This window comes from Mustela putorius, unplaced genomic scaffold, assembly GCF_011764305.1.
Source record: "Mustela putorius furo isolate JIRA1106 unplaced genomic scaffold, ASM1176430v1.1 tig00003983_pilon_pilon_pilon, whole genome shotgun sequence".
Lineage (NCBI taxonomy): Eukaryota > Metazoa > Chordata > Mammalia > Carnivora > Mustelidae > Mustela > Mustela putorius.
Window position 1 is genome coordinate 19,500,961 of NW_025422123.1, and position 24,205 is coordinate 19,525,165.

General features: G+C 41.5%; 1 protein-coding gene across 2 annotated transcripts in view; it reads right to left on the reverse strand.

Annotated features, from left to right (window-relative positions):
• Window positions 1-24,205, reverse strand: part of GCLC (glutamate-cysteine ligase catalytic subunit) — a 46,885-nt gene that overhangs the window by 20,876 nt on the left and 1,804 nt on the right. For both annotated transcript variants that reach the window (XM_004771855.3, XM_045071022.1), the window contains exons 2-3: window positions 2,909-3,021; window positions 1,887-2,069 (exon numbers count right to left, since the gene is read on the reverse strand). In XM_004771855.3, the coding sequence (XP_004771912.1) occupies window positions 1,887-2,069; window positions 2,909-3,021 (296 nt within the window). The remainder of the gene's footprint in view (window positions 1-1,886; window positions 2,070-2,908; window positions 3,022-24,205) is intronic.

Here is a 24,205-nt window from a genome sequence, read left to right on the forward strand (position 1 = left end):
TCCACAATAGAGTTTAGCCTCTTTACAAGAGAAAAATCATACAGTTTACACTTAAGAAACCAAGTACTCCTTTCTCTCTTGACACCAAAACAGAACTTTATCATTTACTACTGATAGGTGAGGCTTCTCTAATAACATTCTTCCTTTGTTGATAAGTCAAAAAATACCCTGCCATCAAAAAATATATGAACATACTCTTAAAACAAAAAAAAACCCCTAGATTTTCAGAATAAAACATTCTTCTGTCTCAGCTCTCCCTTTATAATAACTCCTACTGCTTTTAGGATAGCAGGGCAAATTCTCAGTAAATAGGATCTGGCCCGCTAACTACCTGCCCAGCCTCCCCTTTCCTCTCGGTGTCCTCGCCCCACTGGCCAGCTGCCTTCTGTTCAGCCTGGGACGTCTGCCCACTCTGCTCACTCTCCCTAGGCTGTCCCTCCCCTCCCCACTCCCACTCAACTTCTCCCAGGACACTGGACATCACTCCAATCATCTTCCCCACCTCACAGAACCCACCTGACAACCTCGTCCCCCTCTCTGCTCGGCATCTTGTCCTCAAAGCACTTCCTCAACCTTATATTCCCTGGAGCTGTGGCTACCTGCTCACTCGGTCTCCGCAGAGGCAGAGACTCTGCCTGTGTTCATGACTGCATCCCCACGCCCCATGGGTCTGGCATGGAGCAGGCACTCAAATATCTGAGTGAAAGGCAGAGAAGGGATTTTTTTTTTTTTTTAACCCTCTTCCTTAAAACACTAGGACAAAGGACTAGGCCAACTCCTTTCCCAGCAAACCTGCCCACCCTCAACCAGATGGGGCTCTTCTTCTGGCAGGCAGAGGGAAGTGGCCTACATGACAGAACGAAGCAATCACAGAAAATAAGAGATGTATCTCTAGATGTCCGAGCTGCTTAAGTAGGGTTTCGACCACTGAGGTATTACACTGAGGATTTTTAAAGAGAAAATCCCAAGTGTCTTTCCAAGACCAGCAGTAGGACCCTGCACGCCTGCATTCATTACAGATATTTATCATTAAAAAAGAGGGAGGGTATAAAAATAGTTCTAAGTGTTTTAGTCTGTGGATACCAATCCCAAAGTTCTTTTGAGCCCTGAGGAGGTAAGCACACTTTGTCACAATCTGACAGCTAGCCAGCACAGATAAGTCAGATTTACAATTCGGTAGAATGGCATTCCGATGCCGAGCTCCTATTATGTGTGTGTGGTGTTTATGTACCTCATTCTAAGCTAAGAGCATAGCTTCACTATTTACATCTTCTTTACTTTTAGGAACTTTTACCCATAACTAGATTTGATGACAACCTCTAAATTTCCTTTTCAACACAAGACACAAACATGGCCTAATGATACACACACCTCCACCCCCGTTCACAGTTAGGATGTGTCAACAGCAGACTGGGCACACTGATGCCAGCCCTCCAGCAGGCGACCCTCCCAACGGCCACCGATACCAGCACTAGCCAGCAGAAGCCACTGTGAGAGTCAAGTGGGGAGAGCACCTGATCGCCATCAGATTCTGCTCCTCCTCACAGGGTCAGAACTGCTTGGCAGACGTGCCTCTCCCTCCACCCCAGCCCGGGATGGGTGTCGCCATGACCCTAGCGGTCACTGTGGTCCTTATGGTCCTGTCCACAGAGGCCAGACGAATGCTCTCATAGAGCAGTGCTCTGGCCCACCACCCACCTGCTGACGCTGGCACACAAGGTCTGCCTGTGGCTCTAATGTGACAGAGTCCATCAAATGCAGCACATAAAGTACGAACTGTCTGTGAAGTATGAGAACTGGACGGTCAAATGCTTGGGTCATGATTGGCTCTTTTAGAACCTAAAGCTCTGAACGATCTGCTGGGGCATGTTCATACAGGAACTAACCTGGGAAATGAAGTGATTGTGCAGAGAGCCTGGTTTTCTCCTAATAAAGCAGTCGCTTCCTTCCGGCGTTTCCTCATGTTGTCTTCGACGGTGTTGAACTCAGACATCGTTCCTCCGTACGGCTGTCCGGGTGTGCCTTCAATCATGTAACTGCCATACTCAGGTCTCCACAGGGTAGGATGGCTACAGAGGAGGGAAAATTCCATTCCCTCATATTTTGCTGCTGTCTACTCAATTTTTAGAAGTTTTTAAAAAGTCACTTCCAAAAATGGAGACATCACTCCATATAAATGAAGCTAAGAACTCCTTTACAGTTCCCAAAGGCTGGTCATTCTCCAGAGCTCCTCAACTAGGCAAGGGTTGGAAGTACAGGGACCAAAATATTTGTAAGTAACTGAAAACCACACACAGTGTGCTCGCTGTCCAAGACAAGCTTGCCCACTTTGTGAGAAAGGAGAGGAGGCCATAGGGGCTTTTTCAGCTCACTGCTGGCCTCCAAACTCAAAGGCAGTCTCCCAAAATTGAGTGAGCAGGAAAATGGAACTGAAAAGCACATGTCCCTTCACCTCTTTGTCTGCTCAAAGAAATATTAAAAGACAATCCTGCCAGCCAAACAAACTCAGTCTAAGTTCTATCTGATCCCACGGTTTGGGATCTCAGTAACACTGAGTCACACTCTGTCCACAGTTTCTGCTACCCCCCTTTTTCTTTCAACATTTAGTAATGGTAAGCAGGCTTCATATTGTGTTTATAGTTCTAAGTACTTAAATACATTAATGTATTTAAAATGTCAACACCCTACACAGGAGGGATTTATCTTCACTCTACAGCTGAGGAAAGAGAGGCACAGAGACATTAAGCATCTTGCCCAAGAGTATACCCAGCTACGAAGCAGGAGAACCAGAGCCTGTGCTCTCATCTACAATGCCATCCTGCCTCCTAGACACCGGAGGAACGATTCCACTTTCGTAGTTCTACCAAGTTCAGAAACACTAAAGCAACCCTTTGGTTTATCTGCTTACTTTGGGTTTGTCCTTTCCCCCTTTTCTTGTAGAGTTTCAAGAACTTCCTCTCCGGATAGGACCAACCGGACTTTCTTATTTTCATGATCAAAAGACACCAACATGTATTCCACCTGTTGAAAGTAAAAGAAAGATTAAGCTTCTTCCAGACTTGTGTTCAGTGTAACCTTTAGGAGGCAGGGAGATAAGAAGGTCAAAAAGGACCCACAGTAATTGGAGACAGTCACATTTGCTTACACTACACGGCACACAATGAGTGTTCTTTTGCACAGTATGAAAAACTGGAGAAAATCAGTCAATAGTGCCCCTGTTTGAGAACCAGAACTTATTTCTCCATTACTTCTTTTCCCTGCTCTACTTAATATCTCAAAGAAAAGTCAAGATTTTGATAGATCGTACTTCACAAATATTTCAAAGCTAAAATTCGGTCAACTGCAGCTACAAAACGAAGTTGCATTTTTAAATTTATTTCCTCAAGTGGCTCACTGTAAGTTTATGAGAGTGGGTATCTGGACAGATTATCAAGGCAGATAATCTTCATTTACTGGCAGGTTATTAAATCCCATTGTTAAGTTTCACTGTTGGAGAGTTAAATCATAACCATAAACACACCAGTACGGACAAGTTATTTTAGGAGTTGCAGCAATGTAGTTTTGGTTCTTCAAGAGTAACTTAAGACAGCTTCCCCACCCTGAAACCATATACGATTTACAATGTAAGGTGCACTAGTGCATTTATAATACCTGGTGGAATTCGGATAAAAATGAGGAGTTTAGTATCAAATAAGACTTTTCTGGGTGGAGTACAAATAAAGCCTGCTTTTATCTTCCCTGAAATCAGATGCTTTAAATCATGATAGTTGGTGTAAACAGTGGAAACTCAGAATCACGATTTACGGCTGAAATAAAACATCCATATTTAAGTGAAAAGGTATGGAATCAGGTCGTTCAGGCAAACACTTGAGAGAACCCTCTGGGCAAAATACCGAGAGAGAGAAAAGGTGATAAACTACTGCCCTAGGAAGCAGACCAGTCTGCAGAAAGAAGTATTTTGTTTGGCTTATCATAAAAGAAAAATAAGGAAAAAAATAAAAAAGAACAATATATCCAGTATCTACCTGACACTTCACATGTAAATCCAGATTTCCAGCCTTGAAAACAACAACCCAGAAGCCCATTCCTACAGGGTGGGGCATGCTCTGGTCTGCAGTGGCCTCTTTCTACTTATGCGTACCTGCCTGGTCTGGGCAGGCACTGCAGTCAGCCACCCATTAACGCAGACACAGCCATGTTCAACAAGAGACAGTTTTGCACCTAAGCTAAGAAATGGAATTATAAAGGGGAAAAATGTCAGGAAACCAAAGAAAATAGCCTGGCAGGTTTAAACAACAAAAACTAAACTTTCAATAAACTTTTCAATAAAACTACCTTTTATTAGTTGTTGCTATGGACTGAATGTGCCCAACTCCCCCCCCAATTCACATGTTGAAACCCTTATTCCCCAATGGGATGAGATTAGTGTTCTTAATGGAAGAAATAAGATGATCTCTCTTTCTACCACGTGAGGACAGAGCTGCTTGTAAGCTAGGAAGAGGGCTCTCACCTGGAAATAAATCTCTTGCCACCTTTCCCCTTGGACTTCGCAACCTCCAGAACCATGAGAAATAAACGTCTGTTGTTTAAGCCACCTAATCTATGGTAAATGTTATAGTAGCCTGAACTAAGACAGCGGTCTTACTGAAGAATTTAAGTTCCCATTATTGCTTTCCTATTAGAATTTTTTAGTTCAAGAAATAGGTAAGACTACTTGCTTTAGCTACATGAACCAGAAATGTGAAATCTGCACTTGTATAATCACTCAATATAAAATGTCTGAAAACCGTGAGCTGCAGAATCCAGAAGTGCTCCCAAATTTAAGTACAGGTTTTCAGATAGCTATTTGGGAGTCCTAGATCTGGATGGAGAAGCTAAGAACTGATGAACAAGAAACTTCATTAAGTCTCAGGATGAGCATAAGAAAGGGCATGCTGTGAATTTTCATATGTGGATCCTAATCTCCAAATCCATCATTCAAAGAAGGAAGGATCACGTATTTTACAGATATGCAAAGATGCTCAGAGAGGCTGAATAAGCTGCCCAAGGCCACAGGGTCAGGGCAGGGATGTGAACCAAGCCTGCCTGCCCTCAAAGCACAGCACACTTTGCTGCTAGGACTCTAGAGAATGCCAATTTTGGAGAGTGGTAAGAAAGTTTTTGAAAAATCGTTACGGGGGGCCTGAGTGGCTCAGTTGGTTAGGTATCTGCCTTCAGCTCGGGTCATGATCCCAGGGTTTTGGGATCAAGCCCCATGTCTGGCTATCTGCTTCGAGAGGAGCCTGCTTCTCCCTCTCCTCCTGGCTTGTGCTCTATCTCGGTCACTGTCTCTTCTTCTCAAATAAATAAAATCTTTAAGAAATAATCATTATAAGCTATATGAGGCAGGGGCAGGATATAATGCTGGCTGAAAATCTCACAAACTGATTATGCCTCAATTTTATGAAGTGGGCCTGACATCATAAAAGCTGAGATATTGCAGTTACAGTCTTAGATTTAAGCAGAGGCCTTAGCCCAGCTTTGGCCCAGGTCAGAGCTTCTGGCTCTACAACGCCTTGCTGACTCTGAGGAGGAATCTTCCTACTTCCAAACTTCCTCCTTTGATCGTTGGCTCCAGCACATCTGCAGGCCATCATCAGTTATTTGGGTCCCCTTCTTAACCAGAGAGCATTTCCTGCAAGACAGATGAAGAGATACTTCCTAGCTTACTGGGTTCCCATCATTTATCTGCTAACAAAAGGAGCAAAAATTTTTGTACCCACTTATATAAATAGGCTAAAGTGCAATAACTCTTGTTAGTTTCCAAGTTTTGAAATAATTGAAATCCTTAATTTTCAAAATCACTGTGAGACCACGAGTTTAAAGCATGGGAAGGGCAGAAGAACAAAAAGCTCAACCTCAGCCCGAGTTTTAAATATCAGCCAAACGGATGACATTTAAAATGCTTACAAACCCAACTCTCCCTAATTAAAAAATAATCATCCATGATCTCATTAAGCAAATGAAACAAACACATCAGACTATTTACCCAAGTGAGAAAAAAAAAAAAAAACAGAAATAAACGCACTCACTTTTGGATAAACTGGAAGTTGAGTTAGAAGCCTTAAGAACTCCCTAAACACTTTTCAAACTCAAGTTTAAGGTTCTTGGACGTAATCTCCCCTCCCCCAAGTCGCTTTGATTTTCTGCCTCAGTGCTCAGGACGGTTCTTTCAGCTCTTGCCTTTTTTGTTACCTTTTTAAACCCTTCCCCTACCCACCTCAATACATTTGTGTTTATTTCTAATTCTAGATCATACAAGCATCAAAATAATTAACTCAATCTTTCCTAACAGCCAAGCTAGAGCCAAAATGGAGTTTGGTTCAGTGAGCTAGCTGTTGAGTGGTAATAAAATGACACATTAAGTCAATGCTGTCCCTATGTAGAATACCTAAAGTCACAGTGATTTTTATTATATCTGGATTTTGTCCCCATCTTAAACTTCCTTTTTGCATCCAACAGATGAGAGAAAAGGCAAAATCAAGGAGAAAATAACAAGAGGGCACAGAGTCCCTTCTGAACACACCACATTCCAAGGACTAAACATACTGGCTTCCAAACATGTTTGAAACAGCATGTGGGCTGTGTAGAGTTACGGCAACATCTATGCACGCTGCACACATACACAATCCCAAAGGCATAAGCGGCCTGTAGAGTGACTAATTCAAATTTGTGTAATCAACATAGTATTTGGAAGTAGCAAAAATAGCCACTGGGCTCTATTCTTGGTACACAGATCATTAACTCTCTAAATGTAACTTAGGGATGCTGCTACGTAGTACCCATCAGTTATCTTTTTATACGGGGGGAAGAGACAATAAAAATAACTAGCCACTATGCGAGACACACATTTTTAAATGTGCACTTTTTCTACAAATGAAAATGAAAATTTAGATTTCATTGCTAAAAAGGTTAAGTTTTATCCCACTACGGCAAAAAGCCACTATATCTCAGAACAGCTGAATCAAAGACAAAGGCCCACTCAAAAGACTATTATGTAGGCTATGCATATACAGTGTTGCTAGGAATGACCTGAACACGATAATCGACTAGTTATTCAGTGCAGGTTTACACAAGCATGAGGTGCTTTATGTTTATCCAAAATTAGGCCAATAAAATAAAGAATCTTAATTGAGATGATGTCAGTACACCAGACAATGCTGGATATATAGTAGACTGTAAAATACTTGTGGCATCAGAGTTCAAGTTAACAAGAGTAACTGTTAATATCAAAATATTCATTTTTTTCCCCTTAGGATTTATGTTGCCTTTAAATGGGATTTACCACCAGTTTAAAATAAATTTCCTTTGTTAAAAAAAAAAATATTTTGAGGGTACTCTACCATGAAGGTAAGGGTTTTTTTGTTTGTTTTTAAGATTTTATTTATTTATTTGACAGAGAAAGAGAGATCACAAGTAGGCAGAGAGGCAGGCATAGAGAGAGGAAGGGAAGCAGGCTCCCTACCCAGCAGAGTCAGATGTGGAGCTGGATCCCAGGACTCCAGGATCATGACCTGAGCCGAAGGCAGAGGCTTTAACCCACTGAGCCACCCAGGTGCCCCGAAGGTAAGGGTTTTAAGGAGCTTAGAACTTAAGGAAAGGCTAGACATTTTATAAAATGGGAGTGTTTAAATCTCTACTCCCTGGAGGTAAAAATGGTGCTTAATTAGGAAAGCAATCTAGTTCTACATGGCTCAGAAGCAGTTAGAGGAAGTTCCTTGTGTTTAGGGAGGTTCTACTTTGAGAAATTCTTTTGTCTCCAGCCATCCTATCAAAATTCAAAATTTGGGGCTCAGGGCCAGCTCCTCTACTCCACTGTTGGTGTTTTTCCAGTGGCCCAAGCAGTAGTCTTGACTCCTGCTAGAACTACCTGCCACTTCTCAGAGACCCAGTTTTCTCTTTACACTAACTCCAAAACAAGTCCACAGCCACTTTGTGGGTTAAGGATACAGTCAGAGTTCATGACAGATTAGCACCCAAACCCACAGGCTTGCTGTCTGGCCCCCCACCCGTCCTTTCACCCACTCAACAAGGCCCAGTATTGGATAGGTGCTGCCAATACGATGAGTCAGGCTGGTGTAGCTCCTGTTCTCAAACTTCCATTGCTGCTAGATCCAACAGCCAGTAACACAAAAGAAGGAAACGATCTGGGTAAGTGCTCAGGATGACCAAGCGGAACTGTACGTATGTAGAAGAACTAATCCAGTCTAGGGGATCAGAAGGCTTCCTGGAAGAAAGGGACTGGCTAGATGAAGGAGAGGGTCTACTGATGTTTCAACAACCTCCCAGAGGATTCCCAAGCTTTCCCCCACCAACATTCTGACTGCAGCATAATCACAGGTCTGGCTGGTCAGAGATGCAGATAAACTGGGTCCACCCCATAGAGATGATGCCACAACAGTCCTCCTCTACATTAGAAGCAGTTTTTTTGTTTTTTTTTTTTTTTAAGATTTTATTTCTTTATCTGACAGATGGAGATCACAAGTAGGCAGAGAGACAGGTGGGGAGGGGGAAAACAGGCTCCCTGCTGAGCAGAGCCAGATGCGGTGCTCAATCTCAGGACCCTGAGATCATGACCTGAGCCAAAGGCAGAGGCTTTAACCCACTGAGCCACCCAGGTGCCCCAACATTAGAAGCAGTTTTAAAGCTAGCTGCCAAGTCTTCTGTCCAGAAGACCGTTTTCTCACATGGCAAAATACAAATGGCCAGTAGGTTTGAGTGCATGCTCAACTGTCCAGTTGATGGCATTTATTTCCATACCTAGCAAGAGACCCAAACTCAGAGCACCCAAAGAGCAGCCAGCTGCCATGATGCTTAGTTTTAAACACCTGCACTTAAACAGAGACGACCAAAATGAGGAGACCAAAAGAAGAGCTGTGCTTCAAATACTGAATCAACTTGAGTAAAAAATTCTGATATGGATATAATGACATTTGATGGGGCTCAGAATGGGTTTTAAGGCAAACTCCCAGGTGAGGCACATCTAGTGACACTACAAATATCAAAACCACTGTTTTATGTGGTAACTTCTAAGCACTTCTGGGGGACTAGTAACCATGAGGTAGAAACTCCTGACACACGTGCTTTTGTACAGCCTTGTGTACGGTGAGATTTTAAACTGCTGATAGGTTATATTAAACTGCCACATGGGCCCCAAAGAATGCTTTAGTTTAGTCTAAAGACATATCAAATTCTTAAATTATTGGATGTATTTTGACTTTCTCTCCTACTAGAGATGTCCTTTTACAGATGTTAATTTACAGAATTACACAGGGTGTACTCTAGGGAAGTTTTCGCTTTTGGAAAACAAAATAAATGTGGCCTCACCCTGACCTGGTCTTCTGTTGGCATCCTAGATTAGGACTAGATTAGGACTTCAGTTTACAGAGTACACGGCTTTTTTTTTATAATGTGTTAATCTCAATTTTAACAATACATAACATCAGTGAATTTCCTGTATGGTTCAGTGAAGTAACTTCCTTGAATCATTATTTTGGCCCACACAGAGAAAAATTTTTTCACATGCCAAGATTAGTAATATGAAGCCTAAGTGAAAAAATTGAAGACTTTAAAGGAGGGAAAGAAGGGGTGCCTGGGTGGCTCAGTTGGTTAAGCCGTCAGCCTTTTGCCTGCAGCTCCCCCTGCTTGTGCTCTCTTCTCTGACAAAATCTTAAAAAGAAAAAAAAAAAAAAAAAGACTATGTAGACTATGTTAAGGAATTCATATGTTCTTTTTTTTTTTTAAAGATTTTATTTATTTATCAGAGAGAGAGGGGGGGAGAGAGCGAGCACAGGCAGACAGAATGGCAGGCAGAGGCAGAGGGAGAAGCAGGCTTCCTGCCGAGCAAGGAGCCTGATGTGGGACTCGATCCCAGGACGCTGGGATCATGACCTGAGCCGAAGGCAGCTGCTTAACCAACTGAGCCACCCAGGCATCCCAGGAATTCATATGTTCTAATGAAATCTAGCAGAACCCAACCAGTCTTCTCACACAAACTAACGACACAAAAGGCAGTTCCATCAAGTCAAGTCACCAATGGTGAGGGCACTCAGCAGTTAAAACAACCCTAACCCTAAACCTTAACCTTTCCCGAAGACACAGTATTGTAAATATAGTTTTTATTTACCTAAAAACATCTGTATTTCAGACCTATAGCTTCTGGGTTCCAAGGACAAGTGCAGTACTCAGCTCTTTGCTGTGAACACATTCCTCAGCCAGAGTCCTGGTCACCACATGGCTAACAAGAAGCGAGGTATCTGGGTCCCCACACAGAGGCTGCTCTGGATCAACTGCTCTGCGGCGCTCAGTATTGGGGGCTGTGCACCAAGAACCTGTGAGGTGGCTCCTAGCAACTGTGGGTGAGCTTAGGGTTTTCGTGGGGGGGGGGCATGCTGCTCCTGGAGAGAGAAAACCCACTCTCCATGGTGGGACCCAGCTCTGCCCAAATGCACGCCTAGTGCTGGGAGAGCAAGAAAACAAGGATACTCCTTTACGGTAGAAGTTAGGTTGGTCTGAATTCAAGGACTGCCCAGAAAATAGAAGTTTGGAGTTTTAGTTTTTAGAACTAGTAGACTAGCCCACCAAACTAAGGTTTGTTTATTAAAAAAAAAAAAAGCACTTTCTAAAAAGACTAAGTGAGAGCCAATGCTAAAACAGAAATTCCATCTCCAAAGTGAGTGCTGTGCCCAGAAGGGCTCACCTATGCCCCCAGTGACAGAGCAGGGTGTGGGGGTTGTGGGCAGAGATTCAACAACTCCAGTTCTAATGCTATATTTCACCACTGCAAGAATCTGAGCACACTCTTGCATAATTCCATCTCACAAAGGTAGCATCAGGGCCCCCTCCTCAGGAAAGACTCCTGGATGTTTGGGCAGATCCCACTCAGAGCGCAGTTCTATCCTTACATTGGGATGTGGAAGACGGAGACTTCTATGAATACAAACTCCTTTCCTGCCAGATTTCAAGTTCACATTAAAGAGGTAAGTCAAAGCACTTGATTTTGGCCCAGTATCTGCTGCCCCCGGCCGAGGCTGGCACAAGCTGCATAACTATCAAGTGAGGTCAGCCTGATGTTCATGTAAAGGGCTCACCCGCCTCTGTCCTTTCCCGGGGCTCCACTGCCAGCAGAAGATTAGCTGGGAAGGCCGCAGCCACATTACTAAACCTGTTAGCATTTGTCCCGCAGACCGAAAAATTTACCAAGCATATTCAATATTACAGTTTTGAAAGGATGTTGGCGTTTCACTAGAAGGGAATCACTGGCCATCTGGTACAAAAAACACTTGAGCATCTGTGGCTCTAAGATATTTAGATGTTCACTCAAACAAAAAAAGCCAACTTCCTTTATCACCACCATCCTTTCCTCTTTCTTTTTCTGTCCACCTTCCATCTCCTCTTGGGTTGGAGCCCATGAAGACTGTCTGAGCACTCTTCCTCCTGCTTACTTGGGAGCTGGTGTATGGGGGAAGCAGGCTTTGGAGTCCATCCGATACTGGGAAGAGGACAAGCTTTGTGTCAACTGCCTAAAGTAGTAGCAGCAACTACACAGCACCCCGCAGATGCTGGTGGCTATTGTTTTCCAGCTTGTGGGTGAGGCTACGGTTACTGAGGCAGAACAGTGTCTCAGAGGTGTTTTCCAAATGCTGTCGGCTATAATCAACATTACAGAAAGATCTCGAAATAGAGACTATCAGAATAGGTCACTGACGGGAAGGGAAGCACCATCTCACCAGAATATTTCCTTTGGCATTTGTTTCAGGGACCACGGGCTTCAGCTAAAAGTGAAAGCTCATAGTGTAGAACACGGCCTAATTCTACAGTTAAGTAGTCCTGGGTTCCTGCACCAAGCAGATCCAGTCATCCCCCTCCTCTTTGAAACTTTCAAGCGGCTCCCACTGAGCAAAAAACACCACACCTCCCCTTTCAAACCTCCCTTTTCCCCACCATGTTGTGGCCACATTTCTGTTTTTCCAACAACCAAGTCAGGGCCTTGACAGCACTTTTCTCTGCTTGGGAAGATCTTACTTTAGCCCTTCACACAGCTGGCTCCTGTGGGTCTCAAGTTCAGTGCTACCTTTTCAGAGAAACCTTTGTTGACCACCCGGCTCCCCCAGCACGAGCCCCTCCTTGTCCCCACCCCCAAGGGGGCACCACCCTGCTCAGAACAGCCTTAATTTTCCCTCTTCTCTTAGAAATATTACCATGACAGACATTTGGAATTTGTCTTAGACTCTGGGCACCTTAGCTTCATCATTTGAAGAAATAAGCGGGGGCAAGAAAAAAATTCCTTCCAGCTCTAAAGCAATACAAGTGTCCCCCAGCTTTTCAAAAATTTGAGTCAAGCCACTTCGTTTGTTGAAAGCCCTAGAAGAGCACAGGTTTCCCCGTTATTGGAAAGTACAGTGTCCCTGTAAAAACTTTCGCAAACAGAATTAATTAGAATGAAGTGTTCCCCGTTTTCCAAAAGTTCGTGGTGGGCCACTTGCTTTTAAAAAAGACCTTACATTAGCATGGTAACTGCCTTCCCCCAGGCCCCCACAAAAGCAAAAATCCTCTTTGGAGTTCTTTCGGTTAGTGAAAAACATACTAACGTAGGTCTTTCATAAAAGCAAAAAATGCCATAATGCAAAACTTACAGAAAGTGAGAGATAACAGCATCTGTTTTTGCTAACTGAAAGTAATTTGGAGGTTTTTGTTTTTGTTTGCCTTTATGGAAAAAGGCAAAATTAAAGGCCCCCCAGCAAGCCCTTATAGAGACAATTGGCACCCCAAACACCCCTGGGAACCACATCCAGCAGATCAGTCTAAAGTAGGCATAGTTCTGACCTGTGTCAGTGAGCATCTAGACTTTATGTTAGGTTATTTTGTGCACCCGTTAGTAAGATACATCCCAAAGTACCAAGAAAGTCTAAAGTTGGGCACCTGGGTGGCTCAGTTGGGTAAGCAGATGCCTTCAGCTCAGATCATAATCCAGGGGCCTTGGAATTGAGCCCCAAGTCAGGCTCCCTGCTCAGTGGGGAATCTGCATCTCCCTCTGCCTCTGCTGTTCCCTGTGCTTATGCTCTCTCTCAAATAAAAGCTTAGGAAAAAAGGTCTAAGGTTATTTTGGGAGTCTGGAAACACCCAAAATCTTTTCCATATATTAACAGTAATTGCTTCTTCTCTTTACACCATTTTGGGTTATAAAGGGTTTCATAGGGATGCTTTACTTTTGGTTGATGGGGGAAATCTGTATTTCTGTATTTCTATTAAGCTCTTCTAGAAATTCTTAGTGTATGATCAGCCATTTTTCTTTCACTTTCAAATACACTACTCACTCTGCACTGCCAGGAAGGTAATTTTATTCAAATGCATTGTCTTATTGTCCAAAGCTTACCCCTTTTAAGCATATGATATCTTAAAAATTTTTATGTATGTATGAGTGGAAGTCCCTCCTCTGCTATCAATAGGAAGGTCCTAAACACACTTTCGTTTTTTATTAAGGCTTCAGACTTCATCAGCAATTTCATTTAACTAGAATTACAGCAGAGCAAGGTTCTTAGAAGTACAATGGGCTGCCACATCTAGATGTGGTTTTCACAACTGCTCTCTGAATTGGTCTCTCTCGCTTCTGCCTCGATTGATCTGTTTATTATAATTCATCCTGAGCTGAGAAGCCAGATGTCAAGCTTTCAGAATTGTGTATTAAGTGAGTGCTCTAAGGGTAAGGGCTTGAGACGCTTTTAGGAGGAAAGTACATAAACTCTGTCCTTAGAAGCCTTTTGTTTACTTCCTAGTCCTCTGAGTACTAAAGCCCCAGGATCAGGACCCCTAGATACAATTCAGTACAGCAGTAGCAGCCTTGGGGGGGCCAAGAGGAGAGGACTACCATGCTTAACCACAGGCAGGGCTGCTGAAGCATGCTGGCTAAGAAGGTACCTTCCACGTACCCAACTTGTGTAAATAGGTCAACATTTCCAGAAGGAAATGAAGGACATATTCCTAAATAACCTCTTCAGGTTTGTCTGTGGTTTAAAGTGCTCAGAGCATATCCTTTCAAATAATAAAATCTTAAAAAACAAAGTTTTTATTTGACGGAGAGCCAGAGATCGCAAGTAAGCAGAGAGGTGGAAGCAGACTCCCCGCTGAGCAGAGAGCCTGATGCGGGGCTCTATCCCAGGACCCTGAGACCATGACCTGAGTCGAAGGCAGAGGCTTAACCCACTGAGCCACCCAGGCACCCCCAAAACTTTTTTTTTTTAATTTAAAAAATGTTAACTTCCTAGGGTTGCAGGTCTCTGGTGCAACCCTTAACCTTTAAAAAAACTTCAGACAAGTGCCAGCCAGCTTTTATAGGTACTTCAAGATCCTGACTATCTCTCTGGAGCATTAAAATATGTGAAGCCCTGTGCACCCCAGTCCATGACCCCCACAGGTAATCCAAACAGGGCAGAGTCACAGCCCAGAATCTTACTAGCTTCCAGGAAAAGGGTCACGGAGTCTCTTGCCTAACAGTTTTGTTTTAACTCTGCTACATCAGCATCCAGGGAAAAAAAAAAAAAAAAGGATTAACCAAATCCAAAGGACTAAAAAAAGGACCTCAGGGGAAGGGAGACAAGACCAATGGATGTGTGTGAACATTTATGTAATGAGGAACATCTGGTTTGGGGCCCTTTTGTAATTTTGTTCTGGAAATAAGTTTAACTACCAAATCCCAAATGGTCTGACCATGACAGACACAGAAATCCTAAGCATACAGAAAGCACTCCAGTGTCCAACAGCAGAATTGTGGCCATATAAACTCTCCAAGGATATACCAATCCAGATAACCAAGGTTTCTGAATAGCTAGCAAGTTGTATCCAAAATGAGCTCTTTGGGCTACAAGACTGAGGTTTAATCATGCTTCCCCAATGTCTTAAACCAGGTCTGAGAAACCCAATCTTCGACTGGAGACTCAGGGTTGCCATTCTAAAATACTCAATCCATTACAATCATTTTCAACGTGCTACAGAGACAACTTAACAGCCATGGACGTTATTCCTTACGGGATACCCAAATTCATATACTATCCAGTTCAACTAAAATAGTTCCATTCTGTTTCTTTCTAAAATTATAACCAAGATTTTAAGGACCCTATGAGCTCTGAAAACATCCATAGGCGTTGTGCCATTTATTTTGGCCAGAAACCAACTTTTGCTTTTCTTGCAAATTTTTAATATGTTCCAGATAGGCTGCTGCCAAAGCCTCCAGTCCCTCCCCAACCAGCAAATACAGTGCTTCACTTCAGTTACCATCCTTCCAAAGCTCTCGAAAGCACGCTCTCCTCCTTCCCGCACAGGACAGCGCTACTACCCGCTATGCGGCTTCCTCTCAGGATGCCACAGATTCATCAAGGTTCTGAGGTGTGGCCAAAGTTTCTTCTCCCTGGGCTAACTGGCTCTCCACTTGGGTTTTAATCACCATCTTTAGGCCTGTGGCTGCTCCACCATACACACAGCTCAGATGTTGCTCCAGCTTTCTTCTGTCTTACCTGGTATTTCCACTGAATGAGTGGAGGGCTCCTTAAATTAAAGGGTTGCAGAAAAGAATATCCAAACCAACAGTTCCCCCAAGGAACCATCCTGCCAGGGAGTCTTATTCATCTGATCATCTTTGCCAGGAATGGGTAGGAGAGACATAACCTAACCGCTCATGTGCCTCGTCCTTTCACTCCCTCTTTAAAGTATCTTATTAGTAGTATTATTTTTAAAGACTATTTGTCACAGAGAAACAGAATGAGAGTAAGCACACAAGCAGGGGGAGAGGCAGGCAGAGGGATAAGCACTTTCCCTGCTGAGCAAGGAGCCCAATGAGGGACATGATCCAAAGACCTTGAGATCATGACCTGAGGGGAAGGCAGACACACAAACTGACTGTCACCCAAGTGCCCCTGAAGTATCTCTTTAATATATGCCAATCTTTATCTCCAGATTCCTAGGCTACACTCTCTTCTCTCACTTAGCAATGACATGTCCTCTGTAGTGTGGTCCTGGTCTCTAGTTAATCCTCCCAATCCATTCCATTTCACACTATGATCAAAGGGACCTGGAAGAAATTCCCTTGTACCAGTCTTGGATTTAACAATACTGTATCTCCTGACATGGCCTATTAAAGGACCTTCAACAGCCTGAAGCCAACCTACTTTTCTAGCCTCAATTTCTAGGCATTCCCTTTTCCCTGCTTTAGTCCTGTGTTATGGCAATACTCCCTCAACATCAGGCACCTCCGTAATCTCACATTTGTGCATTCCCGATCCTTGCTTCTCTAACTCACTCTGAGACCTACCAGAAGATTCACTCCCCACCTTCCATTCATAAGACTCCCAGGACCTCTCGACAGACAGCAAACTCTTCCTCTCCTCCCTCCCGCGCATCCACCCATCTGCCTCCTACTCCAGTTCAAGGGTGGAGAGCTTCTCGCTTTTCTTGACTTCTCTCTTCAACCCCATGACCTAGCATAGTTATGTCCTTAATATATAGGAAGTACACAATAAATACTTAATTTAAAAGTTTTCCATCATGGAAATAAAGCCTTTAGTCTTCTGCCATACGTAAGTGAAATTTCAATATCATCTTTTTTCAAGAAAACATTTTCACAATACCATCTTGCTTTTAATAGAAAAATTGTGAAGCTCAAATAGGCTTAAGACATAAAAAAAAAAAAAATTTCTAGAAACCTAGTATTCATGGCTTTATAATTAAATTACTTTGTCAGTAGCCAGTGAACTATATTATCTTAGACCAACGCTAAAACCCAAAAGGTGATAGGGTAAGGAAATAAATTCTATCATTTCTTGTATGCATTTCCTGATTTTTATAAATTGTATGGAATTTAAAGTATTCTCAGTAAATTGTTAAAAAATACAATTAGGAACTATACATATGTAAACACACAATTCAAAACTAAATGGTAGGGGCACCTGGGTGGCTCAGTGGGTTAAAGCCTCTGCCTTCGGCTCAGGTCATGCATGATCCCAGGGTCCTGGGATCGAGCCCCGCATGCTTCCTCCTCTCTCTCTGCCTGCCTCTCTGCCTCACTGTGATCCCTGTCCTGTCTGCCAAATAAATAAAATCTTAAAAAAAAAAAAAAAACCACACACAAAACTAAAAGGTAGATTTTTTGTGTGTGTGTTTTTTTTATTAGTCTTACAGAGGAGGAAATTGTGGTCTTAAGAGTTTAAATTCTGGGGGCGCATGGGTGGCTCAGTGGGTTAAGCCTCTGCCTTCGGCTCAGGTCATGATCTCAGGGTCCTGGGATAGAGCCCCGCATGCTTCCTCCTCTCTCTCTGCCTGCCTCTCTGCCTACTTGTGATCTCTGTCAAATAAATAAATAAAATCTTAAAAAATATAATAATAATTTAAGTTCTGTGTCTAAGATCACACAATCATTCAGGGGAAGACCCGGGACTTAGATTTGCATCTTCAAATTAAAGTCTATTCACAAAATGTATGCAGACTTTTCAAATAATTGTGTTTTCACCAAATACCCAATCATAGGATGAAAACAGTGATATTAAATGACAAACATTATAGCATAAAGGCATATAGTTCCTATAGTTTTGTTTTGACTTTAAACAAAATTTGCTAGGGGCACCTACCTGGCTGGCTCATTTGAAAGAGCATGAAAGTCAACCTTGGGGTCATGAGTTCAAGCCCCAAGATGGATGTAGAGATTACTTAAATATAAAAATAATAAAAAGAAACTTGGCTAAATGTTGATTGCTGGAGGTATCTTATAACCACGAGGACAGCCAGCCTTTGGACAAAGTTTACAGAGAAAGGAGAACAGAGCCGAAAGGAGAATAGAAAAAATAGGAAAGACTTCTACTTCTGTTCAAGAGGGAATAAAAGCAACCAATTTTACCTTCCCATCTGAAACAGCCAAAATGAGAGAGAGTATATGAAACAGCTTTTTCAAGACACTGGATAGCAGTTAACACAAGGCAGAGATTCCTGATCTATGGGGAAGAAAAGCAAAGCGAGTCCACCAATTGCCCCAACTTACTGCCAGAAGAGAGGAGGCTATAGATCAGGGGCAGGAAGGTAAGGCAAAACCTGGAGTATGCCCTGAATTGAAGAGATAGAGCTGAAGGTCTGAGGAAAACAAATCAATTAGAGTTCACAGGACCAAACATCAGAGAACCCTGAAGATCTGCAGAGGATTCCCCCTTAAGGATTCAGTAGTAAACCAACCCATACAGGAGTACCAAAGTACCAAGTACCCAAAGCTGGGGCTAAGTGTGTTCCCACAAACCAGAATGGATTAACTCCTTATTCAGGGACATTGGGGAAAATATCCATAAAGGTCTTGCCTCAGTAGAGGGAGTAGCCCTAGAGACTTCTCCAGATCTAATTATAAAATCAAGACGGCAAAGGACTGAGCTGCTTCCAAATAACTGTACTGTAGAACAAGGCTTAAAGAACAGAGTTAGGAATATACAATTAACAAGCACCCAACAAGGTAAAATTCACAATAACTGACATCCAGTCAAAGATTACCAGGCGTGCAAAGAAGCAGAGAAACATTCAGAAAATAAAACTGAACTTAATCTTAAATAACAAGGGTGACAGAATTAGCTAAGACATTAGACCTGTTATTAGAACTGTATCCCACATGTTCAAGAAGTTTAGCATGGGTGGCTCAGTGGCAGAATTCTCTCCTGCCAAGAAGTTTAGTAAGGCTGCAGATGTATATGAAAAGATCAATTTTATTTCAATATATTAGCAATGAACAGTCAGAAACTGCAACATAATACCATTTACAATAGGAAAAAAAAAAACACGAAACCGTGATACAGGTAACAAAAAAATGTGAGACTTGTATGTTAAAAAACTAAAAAAGCAAAAAAAAAAGGATGGGAGAAGTTAAAGATTTACTTGTCCTTGGGTCAGAAGACTCATTATTAAGATGTCCATTCTTCCCAAATTGATCTACAGACTCAATGCAATTGCTGTCAAAATCCCAGGTTTGTTTTTGGTAGAAATTGCCAAACTGGTTCTAAATATCATGTAGAAATTCAAAGGGCCTAAAAAAGTCAAAACAACTGGAAAAAGAAGAAAGTTGGGAGAGCTAACGCTGCCTGATCTCACAACGTATTATAAAGCTATGGCTATATAAAGAGTATACTACTGGCATAAAGATAGATAGATCAACGGAATAGTACAAAGACTCCAGAAATAAAGATATACACATAGACAACTGGAATTAGACAAGCTGCAAAGGCCATGTACCTCTGGCAGCGAAGAAGGGATAGTCTTTTCAACAAATGGTGCTGGGGCAACCAAAATAAAAAATCCATACTTTACACCAGAGACAAAGCTAACTCAAAATGGATCACAGACCTAAATGTAAAGCCTAAGGTCATAAAACTTCTAGAAGAAAATACAGCAGAAAACTTTTGTGACCTTGAATTAAGGAAAGATTTCTTAGATAACACACGGAAAGTACAATCCATAAAAGAACAATTGGACAAACTGGACTTCATTAAAATGAACAACTTCTGTCCTCAAAAGACATCCTTACTAAGAGAAGGAAAATAGCCTGGGAGAACATATGTGCAATGGAAATTATCTGGTGAGAATTACATCTAGAATATATAAAGAACTCTCAAAATTAGGGAAATGGCTTTAAGCACATTTCACAAAAAAGTCATACCAATGGCAAACAATCACATGAAAAGATACTCATCATCACTGTTCTTAAGGCAAATGCATATTAAAAATGCAATGAAATACCATCACCCACTTATTAGAATGGCTAAAATTAAAGACTGACTATATCAAGTGAAGACAAGAATGTGGACAAACTGGTATATCCTGCCGATAGGAATATAAAATGGTACCACTACTTTTAAAAAGTTCAGTACTTTCCTTGAAAAGTTCAATCACTCCTAGGGAATAATCAAAGTAGATAAAAATCTAAGTCCATACAAAGACTTACACACTAATATTCATACAAGTTTTATAATAGCTAAAAACTGGATAGCCAAATAATGGATAAGTCCTAGTATATCCATGGAATGGAATATAATGCAGTAATTAAAAGGAATGAGCAACTGATACATGCAATGAAATGAATGAATCCCAAAATATACAAGCAGCCTAAAAAGCCAGACCAGAAAAGTACATGCTTTATGATTTCCTAGATCTAAAACTCTAGGAAATGAGAACTCTACTACGGGGCCAGAAAGCAAAGTAGTGGTTGCCTGTGGAGGTGGGAAGAGAAGTGGGAATTGCAGAGGGGCACAAGGACATTTTTAGAGATGATGTATATTATTTTGATCGTGGTGGCAGTCTCACAGGTGTACACATATACCAAAACTTACCAAACTACATTTTAAGTATGTGCAGTTTACTGCATGTCAACTATAACAATAAAGATGGTAAAATGTTTATGAAAACCCACCGAACTTGGTTAAACCATGAATGTATAAACAGAGTATTAACAAGCTTATCAGCATATCACCCATTCAATACCAGCAACATCATTAATGCCCCAGTTTTCTAAACAACATATTCAGATGCTTTAAGTATATGAAAAGTTCAGACACAAATTTATTTTTCCTTGATTTCACCACTGTGCTTTAGAAACACATGAATACTGTTAAAACAATGTCCACAGTGATAGCAAAGTAAAAGAAAAATAAAACTTTGCTTTATGGGTCACAAAATACTCAATGACTTATGTAAGAAACCTGAACATTCCTAATGACTATCAAGAAATATTTGTGCTCAACATCTAATTCTAGTCCATGTCCAGTAATGCATTAAAGGCATTACTGCCTTTAGATTTAAAGATTTAAATTTAGATTTTTTAAGTGCAATTCAGAAATACTGTACTTTCCAAACACTATCAATACCATTAAAAATAACTAAGCCAATGGAATATAATTATATCTGAAAAAAATACAGATAAGTTAACTGGTTAAAAAAATGTCCACGTACACAGAATGCTTCATTCCCCAATGATCACAGCTATTTTTAAAATTATTTTTTTCCTTCACATTTTTATTTAAATTGCAGTTAGCTAACAGTAGTATTAGTTACCGGTGTAGAATTTAGTGATTCATCACCTACACACAAACATCTGGGGGTTCATCACAAGTGCCCTCCTTAATCCCCATCACCTGTTTAATCATCCCTCCCCCCCCCCCAACACCCCCCCCCCCCCCCCCCCGCCATGCAATCCTCAGTTTATGCTCAATCGTTAAAGAGTCTGCTTGACCATGGTTATTTAAATGAGATATAGCAGATATTTAAAAACATCCAAGTGAACAAGTTACCATTTATGAGCCTTTACTCAAAAGGCAAGACACTTACTTGTAAACCATTTCATCAACATTATCTCATTTAATCTTAACCCTATAAAGCATTATCATTCCTATTTTATAGATTAAAAAAACCGAGGTTGAGATAAAGCAATTTGTCCAAAGCTACACGTTAATTAACACTCAAATAAAAATGTTTTTTGTCTATTCTAGATTTATAGCTCAGAGTTATGTTATTTTTCTATAGGATCATAAGCTTATTAATTAACAATGCATTTTCTAAATAGTCACTTAAAGCATTCTTAACCTACATAGGCAAATTTGTCCTTCAAACTCAATGGGTGACATTTCAGCCCTTAACATACCCCATCCCAGCTTTACTGGCTTTATGCATGGTAAGAATAAACTCAAATATCAAGGACATGTTTTATTTTCCTAAATTCACATGCACTTCTCTGCTAACTAGAGGACAATTTACCTTCTTAACTTTGAGAGCCACTACACTGGGGTAAAAAAATTAGAAAAACTATACATTTGCTTTTAATTTTTATTTATTTATTTATAAAAGATTTTATTTATTTGAGAGAGAGACAGTGAGAGAGAGCAGGAGCAAGGAGAAGGTCAGAGGGAGAAGCAGACTCCCTGTGGAGCTGGGAGCCCGATGCGGGACTCGATCCCAGGACTCTGGGATCATGACCTGAGCCGAAGGTAGTCATCCAACCAACTGAGCCACCCAGGCGTCCCTACATTTGCTTTTTTTTTTTTTTTCTTTTGTTTATCTGACAGAGATCACAAGTAGGCAGAGAGGCAGGCAGAGAGAGAGGAGGAAGCAGGCTCCCTGCAGAGCAGAAAGCCCGATGTGGGGCTCGATCCCAGGACCCTGGGATCATGACCTGAGCCGAAGACAGAGGCTTAACCCACTGAGCCACCCAGGTGCCCCCTTACATTTGCTTTTAAATGTTGTTTTCTGACACCTCTACAACCTGTACTGTGAACTCTGTAAAAGGAGATTTGATGAAATCTCACACATTGTAAATAATCCAAAACCTAGTATTGCGTGTTTAAGAAATGGACCTGAAGTCAGCCAGATTTCAATTCTGATAATGCCTCTGCTGTTAAGTAGCTGAAAAGGCCTGGCAGGCAGGTAACACTAGAGTGAATTCAAAAGTTGTCCTTACTGCCACGTTTGCAGCCTATGTTTCCTAAGTTTGTCTTTTAATGGGCGAATTCCAGTTATGAACAAAATCTGCACCTGAAAAGTTTGTGTATGCTGTGAAAAGGTAAGTGCTTTTCTTTTTTTTTATATGTAGAGTAGAAATTTTAGCAGGCAAAAAGAATACCCAGGAACATCCATCTTAAATCTCCCCCACAGTACTCCCCCATCCTAGGGCAAAATGGAAGTGTTCTCCCCGCAACCCAGGAGTTAGAACTTCTATTTCCTCCAGAAACAATAAATGGTGGCTAGGGTTAGGACCTCTTTCACCAAACGTGAAAGATGCATCTGTAAGCTAATCTGGGAATCTACGCATTCATAAGGTTGTTACAGGATAATACTTCTGATTTCTAAAAAGCCAGCACACACGTTTAGAATACAAACCATTTTTACCTCAGTGATTCGTAGCCTTTGCTTTAAGAGTTTAAAGATTATCTACAGGTGAATTTCAAAAATAACATTCTGGTTGAAATGTGTACATAAAAAATTGTGTACATTAAAAAAAATTTTTTTAATTTTTAATGTAAAAAAAAGTTATTGAAACGGTTCTTACTCAAACTACAAAAGCTAGGTGAGTCCAACCCTGTCATTTTCCACAAGAGGAAACTAAGGCTCACAATCATACAGGCAGTTTGGCAGGCTCTGCAATAGGATACAAGTGGCATTACAAATCCAGGGTTCTTTCTGATATACACTACCAGATACAGATACTGTCCTAGGAACTAGGGCTAAGCATTTCCAAAAGGCAGGGTCTTCTAACCATGGTTTTAGGTGGTTTTTTTGTTTTGTTTTGTTTTGTTTTTTGGCTTCTAAGACTAAAAGTTCCCACAAAAAGCAGTCATTTGGTATCATATCAAGCAGTCCGACATATCACATCTCAAACACCATTTTCTGCCTGGCAAAGCCATCCTCCATCTCCAAGGGCCACACCACCCACCACACCCTTCTCTACTTTATCCATCTACCCAGCTGGTTTCTCAGTGACTTCTCAAGACTTCTGCATACAATACATGCTTGCTTGCCACCTGACCTTGCCTGCAGACTTCTACTTCAGCAGATGTGATCTGTGAGTTCCTCTGTGTGAGGAACGGCCCGAACGTCTCTCCTCCTCTTTTGCTGAGGCTCATCTCATCAAGGAAGCCTCCCATGATAAATAAGAGACTCTGGTTTTCAAACTCCTTAAGTTGGCAACCATACTAAGAAATAATTTTCATGTGGCTCTATACAGACCTGCTCACATGCACTCTCAAATAACTCAAAAGTTTGACATGCTACGCTGCCTCTTTATGACAAAGTAATCCTCTTCATCTGATTCCATTTCACTTTTTTTTTTTTTTAAAGTTCTGGAGAGGAAAAAAAAGTCAAGGAGAACCTAAATATGTCTGTCAACCTGCTCACAGATCATGACCTGCAAAATTCCCTACTCCAAAAGACGCTGGTTTATTAGGGGGAAAAGAAGCAAAGAGATGTGGAACAGAAAAAAAAAAAAAATCCAGGACCTGGGGATAGAGCACAGATCACTAAATGCACACAATACGCAAATGAACACACAATGTCAGATGCTATGAAGCAACAAGGAACTTCAGAATGAAACTGAAGAATTACCGAACACAATACCACACCCCTTTTCTGTCCAAAGTATGACAAACCCCTTCTAGTATAAATGTGA